We start from the raw sequence: 24052 nt of genomic DNA, 5'->3' as shown, positions 1-24052 counted from the left end.
TATTTTCTGTGTCCCTGTGCTCTTCTGTAACAGAGCTACATGTATATTTAATAATATGTTACACAAGTATATGCAATGGTCACATAAGTACAGTCCGGTGCTGAAATGCAAAAGCATTTCCAAAAGTTAACAAATTAACAAACATCATAACGTATTAGTTTCTGATAACACAGAAAGGCAGAAAGAAATTTTCCAGTTATTAGTCTTGAATGGAAATGTTGATAGGACAAGACAAGAGTAAAATGTTAAAAACAACAAACTCAAGGACAGTGGACTATTCAAATTATTGTTAAAATATTTCAGACAAGGCCTGTTTTCTACACATGTACTGTTACTGACTTTGCTGTCAGAAGCAAAGTTTGATTTAAAAACTTATAAATCGTCACTACTGATGACAAGAACAGATGCAGTACAGCGGCTTTCACTGTAGTTTCTATGGCAGGTCAAGAACTGAAATGATAGATATGCTACCAGCTGGCAACATTGGACTGTGCATGCACTACCAATGTCTTCAAAGTATTTACTCTTTTCACATACAACTCAAAAATTAACAGCCTCATTGTAGACTAACGCATGGAAAACATGAATTCAGAAATGAGATAAAAAAACGTCATTACCGGTACTTTCCTATAGCTAGCCATGACAGATCCAGGATGATGGGATCGGTTGGTAAATTAATGACCATAACACCCAGTCTGATTGTCGGAATAATGAAGATATAAACTGCGGTCACCACGGAATTAGACCCCCTTATCTCTCATATTTCTATTCATTACCACTGTTACTGATTCAATGTTTTATCAAATAATTTTAATCGATTTAAAAAATTACGTGATTACATTTCAAGTGAGGCAACATGGTTGCATTTTTCAATCTGTTCAAATAAAATATTTGAAATATCTAACGGCAGCCTCACTCCTGTGCCATCTTACTCTGGCAAATCATCGCAAAGTTAAGGAGTTACATAGTACTGGCATTGGTCCACTGCTATTTTCTGTTTTGCTGGTTGAATGTGAATGCAATAGCAACAGAAGAGTGATAATAAAAACCACATATAACCAGACACTTAAAACTGAAAACTTTTTCAATGGGATGGTATTCTGGGTTTACGATGTCATATTATGTAAAGCCTAATGATATATTTTATTCACACTTTGAGAAAGGTAGAATGTCTGTATCAAGAGCTGTGGTAAAATCTTTGCAGGCTGAAATCTGTCATCAATTCAAACAGTAATTATGGATAATAAGGGGCGACATCAAAAGTTCAATGTAGGATAAAAAAATTAATTGCCTTAGTTTTCCCCCAAACCCCCCATCCCCGTAGAAACTTAATCGACTTATATTGAACCTATTGGTAGGCTTTTTCCATGTAAAGCGAAGCAAAGGACCAGTCAATTATGGGATGAAATAACTAAACAACTAAAATAATACTTCACTAACGCTGAGAACACATTTTAATTGTGTTTTATCCAATGAAAATATAACAATATTAACAACAAACTTGAAGTTTATCGATGAGTGAACAAGAACAATACAAATAAAGTCCAGGTTTCTCCTTTCAGAGGTAAGACCTTAAATCGATTTGTCGGATAGAAACTTTTTGGGGTCAACCCCCCCACCCCAAACTAAAAGGATTAAGTTTTTTATCCGAAATCAAACTTTTGACGCCGCCCCTAATTGTGTTGTACATTGACCACAAAAATCAAACAACTGCAAGTAAACAAATGGGAATCCAGATGGTTTTCTGAGATTTTCAAAAAAAATTTGTTATTTTGAAATCAATGAGGCATACAGTACATGCAGCTATTAAATTAAAACTTTTAAGTATGCATCATCAAACATGCTATGCTATGGTGATGATAACATATCCTTTTAATGTTTGAAAATAAACACGTACCAGGGAAGAAAATACAGTAGTGATTGCGGTAAAACAAGTGGAATGTCACCGCCATCTGACAGGGGGAAAAGAAAGTGCTTTCAAAGGATTGTATCTGACATTTGCTAGGAAATTACTTCATGGTTAAATTCTGAGCTCTTAGGGTGGATCACAGAGATACCATAATGTGACCTTTAACCTCATTAGTTTTCAAGCCTAAGGTTCATGAATCATGGAGGCACCGTATTATGACCTTTGCACTGACCTAGTTGACATTATTTTGAACTGAGGAACCAATCTGTGTTGTATCAAAGCCAGACCAATGGACATCAATGTTTTATGTTGCACTTGGTTTCTCCTTTAATAGTGCTGATAATACATTAGAATGAAATCTTTTGGTTTCACATTCAAGACTTTGCAACATCATTCATACTTTCTATAGATTAGAGTATATCTTTCTAGCACCATGTGATGTAGTTATGATGGTAGAAATGTAATCAATAAAATCTTTCAGAGAAAACCATGATGAAAATTATCTATCTGGGACATTATTGATGCAAGGCACCTGAAACACTCAGCAAGATTGGAATGTATAATATGACCTAAGGTTGCATATCCTTCTCAGTCTGTAATGTGATACAAGCTGCCCGGGTCTTGGAATGGTTTCATGGCTTGCTAAATATTGTGAGTTGATGAGTTATCTGGAGTACATAATTTGTGGTCGCATGTGGTTTTATGTCATTCAGATCAAACAATTCCACTGGAAATTCTTACACAGAAATCTTCAGTCATGAACCCCCCACTCCCGATGTAATAGACCCATGCCACAATACTAAAACAATTTGTAATCTACCAATCATCAGCTGTGACTTTGTTCATGACTTCAAGAACACCATGCTAACAAAACAGAAATACACTTTTACTTTTTTAACATCAGAATGAACAGAATATTGAACACAGTGACTGAAAATGGAATGGGAAGCTGAAAATGTAAACAGCATTACCATCTTGGATAAAAAAATTATATCATGTGATTCTGATGCTGCAGAATTCATGATATACTTTTTTGAATGATTATCTTGTCTAGGGAAGGGATAAGACACAAACTAACATGGCTGCCAAGTAATACTCCAAAGTGAACTGCCCTAGATAATTTACAAAGCCTCCAGTTCATGGTAAACGTCATGCTATAAATCACAAGGCAAAAGAATTTGCATTATTTCAAAATTACAACTCTTAAAAACTTTCTTTTATGACCAATGATGTAGGTTATCAACCCCTTATAGCTGTAATGGAATTCCAATGGAGGTGTTGCCTTTCTATGAACTGTATATGACAGGTCACTTGAACGCTGCTTACGCAGTTCCATGTGGAAAAGGTGGGGACTCGGATCGAGCATTAATTCATGGTTACGCCACTAGAGGGCGATCACACATACTGAACACTGTAAAATTGCAAAGGGACTTGGTAGAGCTCCCTTATATTGCTTTGTTTTTTATTGACCACACTAAAGCTGTCAAACTTCTCTTTTGTCACCAATCAACCTTTCCTGCATTGGAGTAGTTGCTACCTTTTAAGAGTACAATCCAATGTCTTCCTCTATGAAGTGTACCTTTTCAAGGTCAATTAGACATAAATTATTGGTAACATTTCACTTAATAGCTTTATATCATTTATGTATCTCCTTTGGGCAAAAGCGGTCGGTGGAAGAAGTCCCTTCAAATGGGATGGAAAATCTTGAAATACACCATCTCATTTCCTGCAATGCAATTATCAAGACAATAAAATTGTCCGCTTCGATACACTTCAAGGAGTGGAAACCGGCTACAAGTCAAAATGAAATTGAAAAGCCAGTCACTAGGGTATGGGTGGTAGCTCAACAGTCTCTGAGTGCGTTTTGCTAAGTATACACTTCATCACCTCCAGGAATTTGTAAAATTGATGGATTAAAATAACCAAATAACCTTTGGGCATGTCTGTCGGATGTTGTGAAAAAAGTTGCTTTCCCAGTGTTGATGAGGTCTGTCAGGGTTAGTTTTCAGTAGACTTGAATTACACAGATCTACATATTATCACAATATAATTTCAGCAAAATTGACTTTGGATAAAATAGATGTGACAGATATATTTGCATAAAAAATAATATCCCATGAACATAGCATATCAATGCTATCCAACAGCTTGCTGGTTTAGAAGAAAGGAATATATTTGTCTGCAACTCAGATCCCAGGAAAATTTTGAACCATCATAAAGGCTCTCTCGTTGAAAATTAATAAATTTTAAAAGATAAAGTAAAAATATTCCAAATAATAGAGTCTCCTTTCCAATTATGAAATCCTTGAATGTATTGTGGATTGTTGTTTTTAAGTATGATGGCTGATCTCTCATCAGTCCATTGAAGTATTATTCACCAATCACAGCGGAAAAATATTTCTGATAATGTCTGCTATAGCCCTTGCAAAGACACACTATGACAGAACCACAACATTACAGAAAATCAAGAAACAATCAAGATGACAGAACTTATTCCATTACTTTTATCTGATATAGACAAAATGATAAAAATTGCAAATTGCAAATTGTCCCCAACACTAAATGATGTCAACATAAGTGACTTTCATTGGCTGTAAATATAATTTTTGAAACCCTGGGAATGTCTGGTATATGATTTTATTGATTAATTAAAATATCAGACATCAGGAAAAACATCAAATATTTGTGACGGTGACCGTACCTTTATGGAATGCGACATTTATGAAAACAGACAATGGCCCCTGCCTGGATATATTATGCATTCAATGTACGTACATTCAGTCCTGTACCGTGTTAATATTATTTGATGTCAGATAGCTGGATTATGGAAAAATAAAATAAACAAAAATAACTGCAAACTTTCTTTTTTATTTATTACCTGTTAAACATCAACAATATTTAAAGTGCACTAGTACCTGTTGTAGAAGTTATCATTTCACTTTTTCTTAACATACAATTTTAAATGTCTTTACTAAACAAACAAGTGACACCATACAAGGAATATGTAACATATGATATAGAATGAGATGTAAAATGAGATTTCATGATCTGGTGATTACTAATGAATTAAATTTTATAGACATCTTGAAATATGAATTGAAATGATAAAGGCAGGATGAATATTATCACAGTGAGACACTGAGTACTTCATTCAATTCAATTTTCTGCAGAAGTAATTACAGAGAATGCAAAAATTGTCCAATTTAATGAAAATAGAAAAACACAAACACCAGCTGAATCTTGTGGAATATGCCGATAAGTGTTAGCTTTTAGCTGAGGTTGAACAAGTAAAATTGCTTGTTTCATTAACTTCAGCCCTCAACAGATGTAGCTGTGGCAGAATTGAACCAGCAGTCTGCTTAGCATTTCTTAGTATTCCAGGCAGACTGTCAGCCAGAACAGGCTGATAATGAAATCTAATTCTTCACAAAGCCTACCGGATGAAAGGAAAGGAAATTACACGTTTATCAGAGTGTGTACAGTGATATTTAGATAAAAAGTAGGCATTCTGCAAAGTTTTCACTTCATGTGATCACACACTGTATTATCTGCAATGTTTTTTTGTTTCATATCAATGTAATGCCAGTGTAAATTCATTTTACAACTTTTGTCAAAATTACTTTTATGATGAGCTGACAGATGAGAACAGTTTAGTATTGAGATGACAACAAGTCTACCGGTATCTCTCTGAATAGTGAGATCCATTCTTCTAGTATGAATAAAATCACACACTAATCTTTACCAGTATTTGTATCTTGCTGCACACAATTCAAAACATGCTAATACTGTTTCTAAAATTTTAAGTTGTCTTGTTTCTAAGAGAAAACCATGGTTAAATTTTCCTAAAATTTCATCTCTCCATTGTAAGCTAGACAGACAGGTTTTGTCTGGTGACATTTTATCCAACTGTTTGATTTAGAACTTCAATTGCAATCTCACCAGGCGGTAACTGGAAAGTTTCACTGCTGACATGAATGAGAATTACTTGATGACAAATGCTCTTTGAGACAAATATTCTATGATAATCACTTTTTTCCAAAAAAACCTGCCTCTTCACCTGCCTTCAGATCAAAAGATAACTCATGCAGAACACAGTCACATTAACAAACAATAAAATTATTTATAATTGAAAGAAAACATCATTTCACTAAACTACCTGAATTGACGAAAATGTATTATTCAATTCTCCATTGGTTTTCTACTGACATAAATTTTTCATCGCAAGCAATGAAAAGAAATAACTGAAAGAAACCAAACTGCAAAGCGCATTAGAAAATCTGGGCAAGGGAAATAAAGTTACGGGCAAGACGGTTTGTTCTATATGGTGCTAGACGTTGAGAAAAAGCTATTTCCTATGATGTCTTGGAGATGTTTGTATAGTAGATTCTGTATGGAGTGTGTTATCAGGGAGGGAATGTGTAATGGATGAGACAAATTCCCATATTGCTAGCTAATTCACATCCGCTCTCTCCTTGTCTCGATAACACATCTTAAAACCAAGATTCAAGACATCACACAACCTCAATATACATGTACCTTGGGAATGATAACACAAGATAGATTCCAATCTCTTCAATACAGTCATTACCCACTGTTCCACAGTAAGTAGTGTTCAAACTTCAAAGTTGAGCAATAACATTAGAGATCTGCTCCTCATGGTGAAATTGAAACTTCCTCTGTCTTTTTCACATATATGAAAAGCCATTTTAATTTTTACATTACATTTTCGTGAAATATTTACAGCAATATGAATCGGTAACTATAGCTCAAAAATTTGAAAAGATAAGCATGTACTGAACGAAACTCATCAAATCCATCAAACATGATGGATTTGCCATCAATTTCATATATTTCTGGCTAGAAAGCTCTCTTGTCATTTATTTTCCTAAAATATTTCTACAAGAGATCAGTTATGTTTTATCAAACACATAAAAGCAGTCTTTGAAAATGTAATTTGACTTGCAATATTAGATTTTTTCCATTGAAAAAGCTTGAAACAGGATTGAACATGGCCATACTTGATAGTTCAAGGTTTATTGATTTTGATCACAAAAGATTCAAGCAGGAAAATGTTCCATATTTATTCATGTACACAACTTGTACACTGTCAGAGCATGATGTTGATTGAAAACAGTCTGCAGTTATCAATTTTCTGGTCCACCAACTGATAATAGCCATAGCTCATGAATACAAATGAAAATAAAGAAGAAATAAGTGATTTATGTCTGAACAGAATGTCATCTGTGACAGTCCTGAGAGAAAATAATGGTCGATTAAAAAGAATCAAAAGAAGGTAAAATCAAGACATTTGCTGATTATACGGTAGACTTTATCAAGAGGAGAAAGCAAAGCCAGTGGCGATGTATATGCATCGTGAATTCAGATTAACCCTTTCACCACCATGGTTTGGTCCAAACCAATTGTTATCAATGGTGAGTGTGGACCTGTTCACTGGGAATTGGGGTAAACAGGTTAAACAGGAATATTCAACTTACATATGAAAATTAAGAGATACTTTGTGACAAAATTGTACAACTCTTGAATACTCGAGGGTAATTATCTGATAAGGATCAGAATTAAATTTGTGATATTCATTTTCTTCAAAGACAAAAATGAATTGATTGCTGTTGGTGGTAATTCTTAGGCTAAACAGATCATGACTACAGCTATGTTTGCCGAAACTTGATAGAACAGATACTTTGATGACAGTGTCATTATGAGTTCTAATTTCAGTGCTGAAATTCCAATGTATTTATGAACATACAATTCATGAATACTAAAGATGTGTTGTAAACCTCTTGGTACAAATTTATTTGTCATGAATATATTATTAAGATATGAAAAGAATTTTACTCTCTTGAAAACTGCATTATTTTTGCAGAGCCACAGAAACAGTACGATCAAAATTTTCCAATTGTTTGAAGAATTAAATGACACATCAAACTGGGGTAGGTATACCTCTAATTTTTTGTTTCTGGATTTTGAAATATCAACATCAGATTTCCACAATTCTACAGGCAGTAAGTTATATCCATGAAATATTTCCAGGTCTTTTCCCCGATCTTTCCATCCTCACTGGTTCATCGGGACATCTTCATAGACAGGACTGAACAATGCGAGAGAAAAGAGAGCAGTGACTCTGAACACTTCCATGACCCCATGTTACATTACAACCTAGATTTCCGGCGGATATTGATGATCTAGTCTTCATTTAATTGCAGACTAACTGGCAATGACTCAGCTGGGAGTCTGACTGTCAACTAAATCAAATGAAATCAGGATCAATTTCAGACACATGACACTAGCAAAGCGAGATTTCCTATCTTTAAATCCATCTGAACCAAACACCAAACAGCAATACTTACTTCCCAGTAATTTTTTACAAGGAAAGTACAGTATATTTTACTTCAGATAGGTTTACAGAATCATTTTAAATGAGATATGAATCCCATTGGATCAATAACAAACACAGATTTATTGGCAATTAATGTACAGTAGAATTCAGCAATCTCTGGAGAAGCCTTCTCGTGGATGTAAAAAATCCTGCTTCAGAAATACGGACAGACAAATGAAATGGTAAAGATTTATTTATATTATGTCACCTGCACTTAGGATAATATTTCAGTACATAGTATGCCCCAATGTATTGACACCGTGCCGTTAGCATTTGCAGTGCTGCATGTTAAAAAGTCAACTCTCATTTAGAAATAACTGAACTGAAAATAGAAAAATTTCCTGTAGTATTTGAACAAAAATGTTGATGCATTATCTATCCCATCATGCCTTCTACTGGTATTTCATGACAGCTTTTTTCTGGAGGAAGTCACTCCTAACAAAACAAACAAACAAACAGACTTATGGAAATCAGGGACTGATCGGAATCAAATACCTCAAATGATTATTTTAATTACATCATACTTCACTCACAAACTCAACAGCTTCGTAGAATATCTGATCTATTTTGTCCTGATTCCCTTGACACATCAGACAAGATAAAGCTAGGTGTATGCCTTTTGAGTGTAACAGGAAATTAATCAACTGTCCTACAATTATGAAACACATCATACAACTATCAAATACATCTTATTCACAGAAATTAATCATAACTAAGATTAGACTTAGACAGACCCTGGACAAGTTACGTCACACGGAATATTTTATACTGAGGAATAAATTGAAGATTATATCTATGGTGATTAAATGGACTGCAGCTGTATGATACTTTCACTAATTACCATTTTGTGTTTTGGAAACAAGTGCATTGAGTATATTGGAATGAAGTCAAAGTGAGTCTTTACTAAACATTTTACAACCTGCATGGTATTGTTGAAAAGTGTATTCTTGTTTGATGAAATTAAGTTCTAAACAAAACCATTGGATAACACATGCTGGTTGTGCTGACATATTTTGATATAATGTTGAGAGAATATTGGAAACTATATTTAAGGAAGAAACTGAGCAAATCATTCTCGCGAGCCAGAGCAATAAGTTTTGCTCCGCTGACCTACGCAAAAATCAACGGGTAGCGCTGAGCTGTTGCTGTAAAGAAGCGCGTGGTTTACGACGATGGAGCAAATAAGAAGAGACATCAAAGTCACAGCCAGTGAAGATGTACACCAAATCAATGAATTGATTCCTAGTTATTCTGCCTTTGTTACACCATCAAATCTCTGTGCATTCCTCTCATTTCATGTTACTATGTATTAAAATATGATGAGGCTTCCAAATATGACATAAAACACAACTCCATCTCCATGGTGATGATAATTTATGACTTGATATAGGCCACATGTGGAAGCATAAACTGGGAGAGTTGACATTTAGTAAAGCCTGCAATGTAACCGTGATTGTGATCTGAACTGCAAATTTTTGACAAGTGCGTGATAGTACTCCATTAAAAAAGAAAGGAAGGACGGTTCATTGTTACTGAGTGAAATGTTTGCAAGAAAACGTAATGAGTTTGGAAATTGCACAAATCTGTGTTACTAGTGCGTATTGTGTTCATGTACAGGTGTATTCACTTTACACAGTATAATGTCCGTAGTGAGACAGAACAAACAAAGCCACAGCTTGCATTCAAGGAATTTTATTCAAAGAACATCCTGATATTAAATAACTGTGTGACTAAATAATCTCTGACAAAGAAAGTAGCTTGTATACGACGAACACACACCACAAAGAGCTGACACAAAAGATAATTACATTTGTGTTGACCTATTGAAAGCAAATACTAAGCATTTGTGTGATAAAATTGACTCTATTTGATGATATGAAAAGGGTACAAGCCAATTACATCAAGTTCTACCCTACGGCTAAACAAGAGCAAAATTACTTCAAGTACCGTCAATTGCTCATCTGCTATTTCTTGATTTTGCATAAGTGACTAGAAGAGCACAGCGGAATACTCAGAGCTTAATTGTAATTGCTGGTTGTGCTTGGATACTTCAACACAGATTAATAAAGCCAGGCTGTGCAACACTGATTTACTGAATAACATATATCAGAGTTCATTGGAGCTTGTTACATGAAGCACACACCTTCCAGTCATGAAAATACAATTACGCTAGGAGCAAGACAATTTTCCTTCGAATTTCAACACAGGGATGTCAACCAGTTGTTGCAGTTTTATTTTAAAAATCATTTGTACCTAATACAGTGAATAACACCCTGATGATAATTTAATGAAAATATAGCTAATGAGCTAATCAAGTGGAAAAACACAGTGGACAGTGGGTCTCTAATCCATTATCAACGTTTGATCAGGTTTGAGAGTAGATTGTACCTGGTTTAGATTGGAAAAGCAAAGAACAACATAACTATAATATACTACTAACTTCATGCCACATTTCAATTCCCTAGTACATTGGAAAACCGTTAAACTTCTTTTATAACAGACAGAGATATCAATATTAGCTTATTCAGAAGCAACTAGTCAGCCACATTGGATCAGGTCACCAGAGCAAACAACATACTATGTCCTGCAAACTTTTCAAAAGTTTCATGGCCAAGATCTGAACTATGATCTGTAACTTTATATGAAATTGAAACAAATTGGCAATCAGTATGTGGTCAACTGACTGTAACATATGCCTGGATATGGATGGATTACTTATGGGAAGATGGCAATTTGTATTTTTTGTTTCAATGAAAGTTTAATTTGACTGGTTGAGATTAAACATACTTTGTGAAAATTGTGAACAAACTTATAAAATACCTGATACACTCATGGGTAAATTTTCAATAATTTTTATGATGTGTAAAACGTGTTTGATGTTTTTTCAATGGAATTACTCATCACAGAATGCCAGTATTATGTATGAGCAGGGTTTCTGCAATAGTTGCCTTCCAGGAATAACGTGATATTCTGCATAACATATGGCCTGATTCAAATGAAAAAAAGACAAGCCTGGAATAACATAATGTCACTGTCAATCCTAACTTGTGGCACAAATCCTATAAACAGTCAATGCTTACAGTATCCATTTGTCTGTCAGAATCTTAACAGAATACCATTCATTATATATCTTCTATTAAAAACAGCGCTGACCCTGTTTGATAATATTACATGTAAATGCCAGGGTGCAGTTTCCATGACAACTGCTCAAGGCACTTGCAATGATAAATGCATATTTTGATACTTGTGCAACCATAACCAGGGACCTATCAGCAATGTGCAGTCTGAAATAAAATATTCTAGGGCATGAAATTAATTTCACCTAAAATTGTGTTTATTACCAAGCTGTTTGAAATACATATATTTCAATAATAATTATATACTGGAGCGTCGGTTAGCTTTCCTCGGCTAAATTCCTTCATTTAATAGATTCAAGCAAGATAGCTTCTTTAAATTTCCTCTGTACAGCCAGCTATCATCATTTGATCTTTACAATCTCAGTGTTCTTTATTTTAGTGTGGTGGAACCAACATACAATATTTCCTTACATATGCTGTCCGTAGCTGATAGTGTGAAAACCATGAATTGGCTACTGAGATAAAAAAATACATGTGAATACGGCAACCATAGTGTTGAATTCTGCTCACAGCTTTTCAAAATGAAATTATGGAAAATGGAAATGGCAGAATTGAGCAAGCTTTCTGCCCAGATGTAGAAAGTACTCTTGCCTTTTTCATATCTCAACAGATTGATGAGACAGAAAACACCTTTTTAGAAAGTTGTCAGTACCATACAATGATTAATTTCCGGCTGCTATAGCAACAAGCAGTGTGACCAAATTTTTCATTGTATGTTTTCCTAAAATTTATGAACAAGTACGTACTTCTGAAAAAGGCTTTTCTCACGTTCAGGTAATACATGATACCTCTGTCAAATATGAAGGTAAACCAAAAGAGTATTACCAGTATCAAACATAATGTTACCTAAAAAACATCGTCAGTTGAACATGTTGGTTAAAATGACCAACATAAATGTGTTATGTGTAGACAGCTTTGCTTCCTTCTCAAATTTGATTAATTCCCAGATATTCAGTTCATTACTTTTGAAATTGACAGAAGTGTTGCATATTTAATAGGAACACCTGTCAACTTGACAGAGAACCATGGCCGTGAGATTCAGTTTCATGTGAATTCTAACAAGTTCACTCATTACAAAAAACACCATGAATCAATCAGTGACCTTGAACCACTGAAATTGACAACATAAAAATGAGTTCATTCACATTTTGATAAATGTCTAGTATTTTATGGAATGATGGACCAGGTGTGAGGGAATATTTTTATTAGTATTTCAATTGTAATCCAATTAGCATAAAACAGATGTAGAAACGTCACTCCAGTGAACTTCTCATATTACAAGATTTCCTCTTCTTGATGCAAAATATTTCGCAAGACTTTGCTTATTTTTACCAGTGTTTGGCAACTCTATGATTTACTTATACCAATACATTTTGATTTTTGCCTTTCTAAACTTGTATATGATGAAATAATAATACAAGACTGATGAAGGCTGGTCTAGTATCTGGTCCCTATTTTTGAATTCAACACTTCACACGGTTTTGAGTTGAAACAGGGACAGATCATAGACTACTAGACTATATGGAAGAGGCTCATTTAGAATTTGCAAGAGATTTACCGAGCAAAGTGAAACAAAATCAAAGGATTGATAGGAAAATTAGTGACCTGGGACAAAAAAACAGTCAGAATGAAAATGAAATCTGTATGTGCGGATGACAGATTGACTGGTGAGACACTCTCTGTGGTAAAAAGCCTTGTAAGCAGAAGATTAATTTTGGCAACGGAGTGACTGTTAAATGTACCAATCTATCTTGTTTAACCTTTCCAATATCTCAAAGAAGATGAACAGTTCAACCTCTCAGTGAGCATTTTCACAAAATTAAATTGAAGATTTAAAGTGACACATTTTCAATCACAGTTATGAAGAGCGCTGTTCTAGAGTGTTCATATCTCAAAGTGTACGGAGTGCCAATAAAGTTTCTGGTGGGTACTTTCTGGAAATGAAGAACTAATTTCACTGACTCTGCAAGTCCTGAGAAGGCAACTTTTCCATCAGTGCAATTGAAAATCTCAGAAATCAGAGGTGCTAAAATGCATTTCCTTAACGTGATCAACTAATGGAACACACTAAAGCAGGCTTTTCTCACCTTGTCAGTATTAATAAAACCTTTCAAATGATTTGGATGAGTTGCTGTCACAGAGAGATCCATGACTGTAACTCAGCATGCTTTGTATGTACACTATGCTATTTTTCACTTTTACTGGAGAAACTGTCAAATTGCATGTGCTATGATCCAAGGGACCAGTAAAAGTGGTTATTTTTATCCCTGGTTACAAAAGAATCTATTCCTACGCCAATATAACATCGGTCAAAAATAGTCTCAAGCACTGTAATTTCTTTCCCACCAAATTCTAGTGCAACATTTTACCAATTTTTATGAATTTTTCTGTACTTTTTTATAATTTTGGACCAAATGGACATCATTTCATTGCCCACAGTTTTTTTTTCTCAAAATTTTGGCAAAAATCTGAGAAAAATTGAGTGCTATTTATTTTATAAAGGGGACAAAAATAGACTTTGGCGCTCAAAGGGCGCACAATTATCTCAGTCTGTTCTGTATTAGGTTATTCTCATTAGACCAGGAAATATTTATATCGTTCATGTGTTGACTGATCACCAAACGCCACGGGACACACATTCAGTTCACCAGATAAAGAATGGAAAATACTGGGTATCATGAAGAGATTATAGCAAAGGGGCTTTAGTGCAGTAGTATGAAAAACTGATGAAACTTTTGATAGTTGCACAAGGACTTTGCAAATATGTTCTACAAAATTGTATTCAGACATTGAAAATGTCGTCACATGACTTTAGACTAAACTCAAATATACTCCACTGCTACATCCTCAACTCTCTAATAACAGAAGCTTGCCTAGACCTGAAAATAAAAATAAATTAATGGTATGCCTACATTCCTTTTCTAACTCCTAAAGCATGGGGAACTGAGGCAAATGCTATAATTACTTTTCTGTGTACTTTACCAGTTCAGTGTATGTTAAACTTTGGATTCAAGATTTTAACTGATGTAACTTGAGACCAAGAATACTCATATAGCCCCTACCATCAGGAAAAGGAATATCTTACAAGTTTTCAACATGATCTGAAAGGAATATGTTGTCTGGGACAACATATTTGACAAATCTTTATCAGCAGTATTGGTTGCCATGGTTACAAGCCTGGCTGTACATGACTGTTTAATGGGGAGAGGTACCGCTATCCCTTAGAGCCTACAAAACAAGTCCGTCTTGGTATCTAGGCAACAAGTGTAGTGAAAGACACATAAACAGAAAATTAAGTACAGAATTTCAAAACAATCATACGGTAGCTTAAAAATATAAATATAAAATTAGGAGGTACATATCAGGAAAACATGAAGAGAGAAAAAACTGCAGCAAATATATACATGAAATGATCTCACAAAAAGTCAGTAATGTAAATTGATTTTAAGACGTGTTAGATATGAGTGTGGAGAAAGACCCAAGAATTATCTGTCCATATATACCGGGGTATGTGTAGGACAATAAGATCTCAGCCAAAAAGCTACAGTTCAGAGATATACACTGATACACAGAGTTTGAAAAGCTGAGCGTTTGATGTTTGTGTCATAGACATCACAAGCATTTGAAATGGGCACTACTATTCTCAGTGTTCACCTTTATAACGGAAAAAACGCTAAACTTACAGTGACATTTCAATTTTGTGATTTATTAACACCATACAGCAGAAAATAAAAGTGCAGCAGAGATGAAACAATGCTTCCTGAGTGTTTTGTCAGTTTGATGTTATGGTCAACCAATAAAACTAGACTTGGACGTAATAATAATAATAATAATAATAATAAGCTTTATTGACGTTATTCCCTCAAAGGTGAACATAGTCAAGAACTAATACTACAAAAATAAGAAAAGGATATTTATCAAAAAATAATAAATATATATATATATATATAAATATAAGATATAACTTTATGCAGAATATGAAATGTTGGGTAATCTTAAAAAATATCTGTTTCTTGGATAAATGTTGTGAGGTATATCATGCTATCTGTATTGCTCATTATGTAGCAAAATTTGGCTTGCAGATCCCAGTTGTTGAAGTTTTCATTGTTGACTGCTATCGAGTCTAACAATTTTGTCGTGATTGTGTATGACATGGACAACACATGATATAATGAAATTCGTCCTCAACTGAGTTAGTATCACACCTATTACAAATTCTGTCCTCAGCTTTTAGTTTTGGTCTCATGTGTCTACCTTTCTCAATCATCAGATTATGGTCACTTATTCTCAGCTTGGTAATGTATTTTCTGTCATATTTATCCTTGATACAGCTTAAATACTTTTCCATTTTAAAATCCGTTTTAAACTTTCTATAAACGCGTAATTTGTTATTCTCTCCTGATGATGTCTTTTCTGCATTAACTTCATTTTTCCATTTTAAAATGTAGTCATTACTTATCTTATCTGTTAAGTTTTTCACACTATGTTTATCATTTTGCCAAAAATTACCAACACTCTCCAATCCTGTAATTTCTTGCATTGCAGTTGCCCAGGCCATGTTATTGTTAGTACAAAATACCATCACCTCATGGATCAAAGTATTTTCTTTCTTAGTGTATGTTCTATACCAATTTAACCATCATTTTCTTGATAAAAGTTAAAAGAGGATGCCTGCCCATCTCACCTCTCACTGCTAAATTGTTGCTGACTGATTAACTTGGAGAAGTATTTTACACAACTTAAGATTCAATTTTTCAATTGGTGTCCTATCTGAATATTCTCAGTTCCCCAAATTTCACATCCATAAGTTAGTATAGGCCTAATAACATGGTCAAAAATATGAATCCATGCATGAATATTTATGTTAGCTGATGAACTGACCACTTTTCTAATATAAAAGAACGCTTTCAGTGCCTTCTTGTATAGAGTCTCCTTTGCAATGTCAAACTTCCCATTACATTTGAAGTCTATGCCTAAGTATTTGTAGCTTTGAACAATTTCTAATTTCATACTACTATAATAAAAGTTATATTTATGACGAAGGACCCTAGCATTCTTGTTGAAAACAATGACTTTGGTTTTGTTAGTGTTGACTTCTAAATTCCAGTCATTACAATATGAATGAAGTTTATCAAAGCAACGCTGTAATCCAGCCTCTGATTCAGAAATTAATACAAGATCATCAGCATATAATAGGAAATTGATCAGGGACTGTCCTAAATTAACTGGTTCACACCTATCATCAAAGTAACCCGATAAATCGTTAACAAACAGATTAAAAAGAATGGGACTAATATTGCAACCTTGCCTAACTCCTCGCATTGATTTGAACTGTCGTGTGATTCCACCATTAAGTTTTATACTGTATTTGACTTCGTCATACATACTTTTAATTATTTGATAAATATTGCCATTAATATTGTGTGTTAGTAACTTATAATAGAGCCCTTGACGCCAAATACTATCAAATGCCTTTCTAAAATCAACAAATCCTACAAACAACCGATTTATATTTTTCCTTTTATCCTTCGCATTTTCAATGTTTGATTTACTAATATACTTATCAATAACCGATTTTAAGATGAACATGTTGTCTGTTGTTCGAAATCCAGGCCTAAACCCAGCCTGATATTGACTTAGAATATCATGACTCTCAACATATTTATGTAATCTGTTATTCAAAACTGAAGTGAAAAGTTTTGAGAGACAGCTTGATAGAGCTATCCCTCTGTAGTTATTTGGGTTATTTTTATCCCCGGATTTGAAAAGTGGTTTTATAATGCTAGTGCGCCAAATGTCTGGAACTTTTTGAATTTAAAATACTATTAAAGAGTTTTGTAATTGGTTTTAGAAGGACAGACTGACCACTTATTAACATTTCATTGATTATTTTATCATCACCTGGCGACTTTTTCTTTTTTAACTGTTTAATTGCCTTCATGATTTCAGTGGAAGTAATATCCCCATTCAATTCTTCATTAATTTCCTACTTTCTAGCTCCTTTATAATTTTGTCTAATTTTGAACTATGGTTATATTTCTTATTTTGATTTGAGAAATGCTTGATCCATTCCTCAACACTTATACTATTACTGATATCATCATTTGTTGGTAAGGAATTGTTGGTTTTTAATTCTTTCAATGCACTCCAGAATTGATCTAAGTTACCACCATTCACTTCCGTGATATTATTTAAAAGATTCTCCTGGTACATTCTCTTTTTAGTTCTAATTAACTTTTTATTAATTAACGTATTAATTTTTTGCTGTGTGAGATACACTGGAAACTCTACAGGGAAAGGAATGACTGAGAAACAAATAACTGCAGTTGTAGATTTCAAACTCATCCTGTCCATCTGGTCTCTTGCTTCTCTTTACTCTGATGACAAATTACAAGATCAAAGGAAGATTTTTCATCTCAATGTAAACACCAATGAAAGGGATTTTCTTGTCTATGAAATTTCACAGAAGGTGATTTCAGATCAGGTAGAGACAGAGACACGTTAGTCTGACAGTCGGGGGTCCATTTTAGTCATTTCTGTCAGCTTAGATGAACACATGATGAGCTGGATGGCTTAATTGGCTGCATTAATTTGAAAGGAAGACACCGATTAGGAACAAGACACTTCAGTATGTAATGAGATAAGAGTCTTCTCAATGACTAGATTATGTCCACTGGTATCATGTCTGATTTCATTCCAATACTCTTTCTTTGAAATGTCCACTAGAATATCTATCTTCATTTCAATACCGTCTCCATGAATTCACAGCAATGAATGGACAAAAACCATGTCCATATGTTTTTTAATCATATGAAAATCCAGTCAACAAATGTGTGCGTATGTGATGTTTTTCATAATTATTCACATTTTATGAATATATGTCTGCCATGAGCACATTTAACTCAAGGAAAATATTGCTGTATTACCTGCATGTATCTTTCTGGTATGCACCTTTCATTCAAAACGCAGAAGTGAATAAATAATTAGACCTATTTGAATGCTTTTGTTGGTTTTTGAGTGGTATGGATGAGTAGCACGCGCTCAAAATAAGTGTGAAATGACAACATGAAGGAATATGTTTGAGAATTCATTGTGAATGGTATTTGCATTATGTGTCTGATTCCTTTGCTGTGAATACAACATCCATGTCAATATTTTCATTTTCAATAGAAACCAATTTGGGATAATTCAGGATCAAAAACTGATGGGAAAAATAATCGAGGTCAAATTACAAAGACAGTTTTTCAATTACATTGGAAATATACTAAGAGGGATATTAAACACCTCAACACCTCATATAACAGATCTGTGCAAACAATGCATCTGCAAACACTTTTAATTCCAGCTTCATTTTATGGCAATGTTTCTATAAATATACAATCAAGAACCTATCATGTTCAATGAGGTCTGTCTTCATTACAAAGAAAGATGTATTCATATTTTTACTGTGATCACAAGCTGTCATAGATAGAAATCTCTGATATGTAAATATTCAAACATATTTGTGGGTGTTAACAAAACAACCACAGATGGAATTCTGTGCTATTTTCACTATTAATCCTAATAAAATTCAAAGTGTTACACTGAAACAGGGATGTACGAAAGTTTGTTTAAAAGGTGGCAAAAATGAAAGTTTAAGCAGTTACAAGTGCCAGTAGTGTGGGAGTATGTAAACTGCATGCAAAATGTCCCTGATATTTTACTGAACAGATAATTTTCATGGCCAGCAAATTTTAGCTAACAGACGGTGTTTTTGCCAGCTGCTGGCTATTTTCTACATCCCTGTGAAATACCATCATCTCTTCCTTGTGTTGGCTTCTTGTGTTTCAATGAGAGTTATTTTGAACCAAGTTCAAGTTTGTGAAAAAGATTTTCAAATAAAATGCACATGATGTTATATCTTGAGGTACAACAGATCCTAACAATGAAGTGGTTCTATTAGCACATAAGTGATGTATGCACCTCTAAATTTTCCCTTTTCACATTTTTATAATTTGTTTCCCCTGTATGTACTTTCATATTATGTTCATTTTGATTTCTCTGTGATTTTCAAGGCCAAAATTTCCACATTTTATCAACAACTAGCATCCTGCAATTCTTGTACTGGACATAGATTGCTTGTGATTATAGCATGCGTACAGTGGAACTCATCCATGCTATCTAACATCCATCATCAACAACCTTGAAAGGTATACCAATGTTTCCAGTTTGGCACGCCAATATTGTTAACAAACTTCCGGCCATGTGACTGTTATTTTGCAAAATAACGCGTTTAAAGTTCAACAACCCAGGCTCCAGTCAATGAATCATCAACCTTGGCTGTCTGGTACGTACTTGTATTTGCAAATGACAATCCGTCACTAAGTCACCAATCATTGATCTCACAATGTAAGCTAAGTGCTAATCTCTTTAGAGGATTATGTTTAATACTTGTTCTCTATTCACATCTAGGATGTTTAGATCATTTTTTTGCGTAAATTAAAATTTTCCAACAATTTGTTTTCTTATGGTGCAGGAACACGCCAAGTGACTGAACATAGAATAACAGTGTCTACTGAATATTCAACTGTACACCAGATAACAAAATCTACTTCCTGTGGCAATGTGTCTGTTGTTGACAAGAATAGTCAAGTTGTCAACACTGACAAACTTGAAGTGAAAATTCAGAGCAGTTAATGAATGATGTTTCTATTTGAGCCAATACTTATTCTACAAGTACGTGTATGCATGGTTCTATCAGACCAAGATTTAAAAAGTTTTGTATTTCAAAAAACTTAAATTCAAATGATCTAGTTGAGCCCCAACTGAAAAGTTAACCCTTGATTTTAACACAGTTCACATAATAGATAGGCTATAAACCTTTTCCTTTAGAAATTAAGATTTTAAAAAATTGAGAAAAAATATGACATAACAGTGAATTCTGTTGTATGTAAATGAGACTGGGCTGACAGGAAAACAAATGCTTTCATCTGTAAAATTGGCAAATAGCAACTTTAATTAGCAAACAACTTCTTTAATTAAAACTTAACCATCTGTCGCCCCTGGGTAGAAATATTCAACATCTGTTGCTTCAACAGTAATAACTGAATTCAATTAATGTTTGCCTGTCTTTCATACACGTCACTGTCAGAATCTTGGTCAATATTTTCCCAGCCACATTACCAGGAAATGAATGAAACTGCCCTGTACACACAGAGTTATTGAAAACCAAGTGTTCAAACCAGAAGATCTTTGTTAATCCACCAGGAATATGTACTTTGAATACCATTTACAACTATAAACATGAAATAATAGAGAAATCCATTACATAGATTCTCTCAACTGAGAAAATACAAACACATGTTTACAATGCTGTATTCAAATCAATTCCTGATATTAACATTGATTTTCTCCAGGATTGGAAAAAATTAACACTAAATTTTAAAAACACTAGCTGTGAACATGATAAGCAGCCATGGTAGACATATGTTTAATGGTGACTGCAGTAAGTCTATAACTTCATTATCACAATGCTTTCAGAGTACTTAACATTCAAATTTTCATTCTCAGTTTTAAAATGCTACTCGCTTAAAAACACACAGCACACCCAGGAAGAATGACTTGTCACTTTGCAAACCTTAATAGTTCTTGAATCACGCAATAGTTTAGACAACGTAAAATGAATTGTACTTTGACACAACATAAGCTGTCTATATCAGCATTTGAAAATCAGAAATACCCCTGAACATGACAGTAACAGTAACTGCTAGCATACTGACTCTATACAATCTGTCCGCTATTCAAAATGGTGTAACCCTTGAAGTGTTGCCTTGGTAACAAGGAAACAGTGTTCACATGTACAAACTATCTTTTCAAATTTCAGAAAAGTGAAACATTTTTCCTTTAGAGATCACAAAAATACTCTCTTTTGACAACTTTTGATAACCAGATCAACCCTGGTGAATTCACAGTGCGCTGTTAACAGTTAATGTCATCATGTGAAATTTGCCAGGAAACATTTTGCCAACAGTATAAACAATCGAACACTGCTTATTTAGCATTTGTGATCAACATAATTTTATCATGGCAAGGTGATGAACAACATATAAAATAATGTAGACTGTATCTTAATTTATAACAAATGAATATAAAATGTCAACAAAAGTAATTAAATTACAAAAAGTTGAAAAATAATCTTTGTAATAATTCACAGATATGATAGCACAGCCAAATTCATATCTCATAAAATATGATAATAATTCAACTCAGATGATGTACTGGCTTTATGCTTTGTGGCAGATTTATACCAATTTATGTCTCTTACTACCATTCTTGGAAAAGAATGTCTTTATAATATCAAAGATCATTCAATATTCATTTACCTGGAAATTTTACTTTGATCAGAAACCTAACATCCCTGTGAATAAAAGAGTTCATAGCAAGGCATTTACACAAGTTGGGAACTATTCACATATGTTGGCATTGCAGAAATTGTCTATAGCTATTTATGGAGTGATCAAACCATATTTTGGCCAGTATGGTTGTCATGTTTTTCTACAAAATGTCAGTGCCGCGTAAAATTAACTGTGCACAACACTTCAACTTCTGTTAACCTTGACATAATTCTGTGAATGTGCTACACAAACAGGAACAACTGGCATTTTTTATTTCCCAAGATTTTTTCAGGATGGAACATTGGCTAGTTTATGTTGTAAAATAAATGCAAATGGGAAATATATAGCAACTGACAGAAGATACATAACTGTTACACAGGTCTTGTCAAACAACAGATGGACCGTGAATGCACCATACTCTTTCCAATATGAATATCTGAAAGTACATATGCCGTGTCAAGTGTTTGAAAATATAAACCATTTCCATTTCCATAAAATTGAAAATTTATTGGGTCAAAGTTGGCATTCTTTTCCAAAAAGCAGAGATACATATAGTCGCCTGGCACATTAATACAAAATTTCCTTTTCCTTTTCAAAAACACCTTGTCTTACACCTCACATTCATATCATGATTAATCACAAAAGTTTGTGTTTCCTAATTATTTTGAAAGTTGAGCCGTGTAACTGATACGATTGGAATCATATGTTTCCTTTCATAAATCAGTGTGGTTTGGACTTCTCATTGACACCACGGCTACAAATATTTATCAAAAGCCATTCCAAGATGAGAAACACTTCCAGTGATTTATGAAGCAAGTACTTCAGTGGGTCAGTTTTGGAAATGTAAAACCATGTTGGAATACATAAATCTAGAATTGTACCAAATTGTTTTACCATGATAAAGTTTTCACTAATTATTCTCAGCTCTATACATGTAGCTACAGGTAACTGATAACATTTTGCACAACTCTATGTCATTACCATTTGACATCAAGACAAACCATGTGTGGTTTGGGTCACAATCTGATTCATGTACCTCTCCTAGCTTTAATACTACATACAGTTCAGCTCACATGTGGGTTTCATAAACATTGCTTTCATATTAATGTCATATCAGACAGCTGGATTTTATCAGAAACAATTAGGAATACAAACTTTAATCGTTTGAAAACTTGGTGGGCATGGGCAGTACTGGTTTTAAATTAATATCTGTAAAAAGACAATTTTAATTGATTATCACTTTCAGACAAGAGCTTTGGAAAATCTATTGGCTTTACATTTTTAGTGAAATAGTTGTATTGTTTTTTCAAGTTTTCGAAAACATAATTCTGAGTTACCCGCAGAATAACACCAAGCATGTTAATAGAGTGATAATATCAAAAATTCAATTTTCTATGAAAACCTGTACACATACGGCTTCAATAAGGTATGTACAATGTATGTTCAGAGATTAAACTATCTGAAATATGATCCGCACAAAATCATTAAATGGAATTCTTAGCATTGCATGGAAGACCTCTACTCTGATCAAAGTTCATAAAATATATAAACTAGCTAGGAAGTGTGTCTTGGAGTCAATGTACACTGAAATCTAAAAATACGTTTCATTTCAGCTGTACTAAAATTTAATGGTTACATCTGAAAACTATGTCAAAGTTTCAAATATCAAATTTTCATAATTAATGGGAAATGAATTATTCCTTCTCAATACTGAATATAAGAGATCATAAACATTTAGGTGATTTCTAAGAATGATTAAACACTCTCGCCATCAAATTATCATTTCAAACTTGTTTCATTATGTTAGCCACAAACACATAATAAGTACTAACCATATGGAAAAAGATATTTTCCTTGAGATATTTTTTTTCAGGCAAATGAATTTCATATAAATGTAAGCAAAGAATACATTTATTGATATACATGTACAAAAAATATGCCGCCTTAAACGATTAATACAAAATCTAATGTACATACTGCGTATTTTACAGTCATATGTCGATCTTGTTTGAAATATAAAGCTTGAAATTAAAAGGATGTGCGTTTTTTGAACCGCCATCAATTTGATGAACTCTGTGTTAGCTCATGAAACCTAACACTGTACATTTAGCAAAAACAGGTCATCGCAGACACTGCAAGGTTTCATGTCATGTGACCAAAATGTGAGATTACATATAAATGCCCTTGTAAGAGATTAGTCAAAACAAAATGATGCAAAAATGCGTAATTCATGAATCAA

At 33.8% G+C, this 24052-nt stretch overlaps 1 protein-coding gene across 22 annotated transcripts in view; it reads right to left on the bottom strand.

Moving 5' to 3' along the window:
• Window positions 1–24052, bottom strand: part of LOC139143248 (A-type potassium channel modulatory protein DPP6-like) — a 390979-nt gene that overhangs the window by 71409 nt on the left and 295518 nt on the right. Inside the window, exon 1 of one of the 22 annotated variants that reach the window (XM_070713433.1) lies at window positions 618–722. The exons of 20 other annotated variants lie outside the window; for them this stretch is intronic. In XM_070713433.1, the coding sequence (XP_070569534.1) occupies window positions 618–641 (24 nt within the window). In that variant the 5' untranslated portion in view covers window positions 642–722. Of the gene's footprint in view, window positions 1–617; window positions 723–24052 lie in introns of those variants that run through there. One more of the 22 variants, XM_070713429.1, reaches the window with a different exon arrangement.

The sequence above is a fragment of the Ptychodera flava genome, chromosome 11 (genome assembly GCF_041260155.1).
Source record: "Ptychodera flava strain L36383 chromosome 11, AS_Pfla_20210202, whole genome shotgun sequence".
Lineage (NCBI taxonomy): Eukaryota > Metazoa > Hemichordata > Enteropneusta > Ptychoderidae > Ptychodera > Ptychodera flava.
Note: the sequence above shows the minus strand (reverse complement) of the source record. Positions and strands in the feature narration are given on the sequence as shown.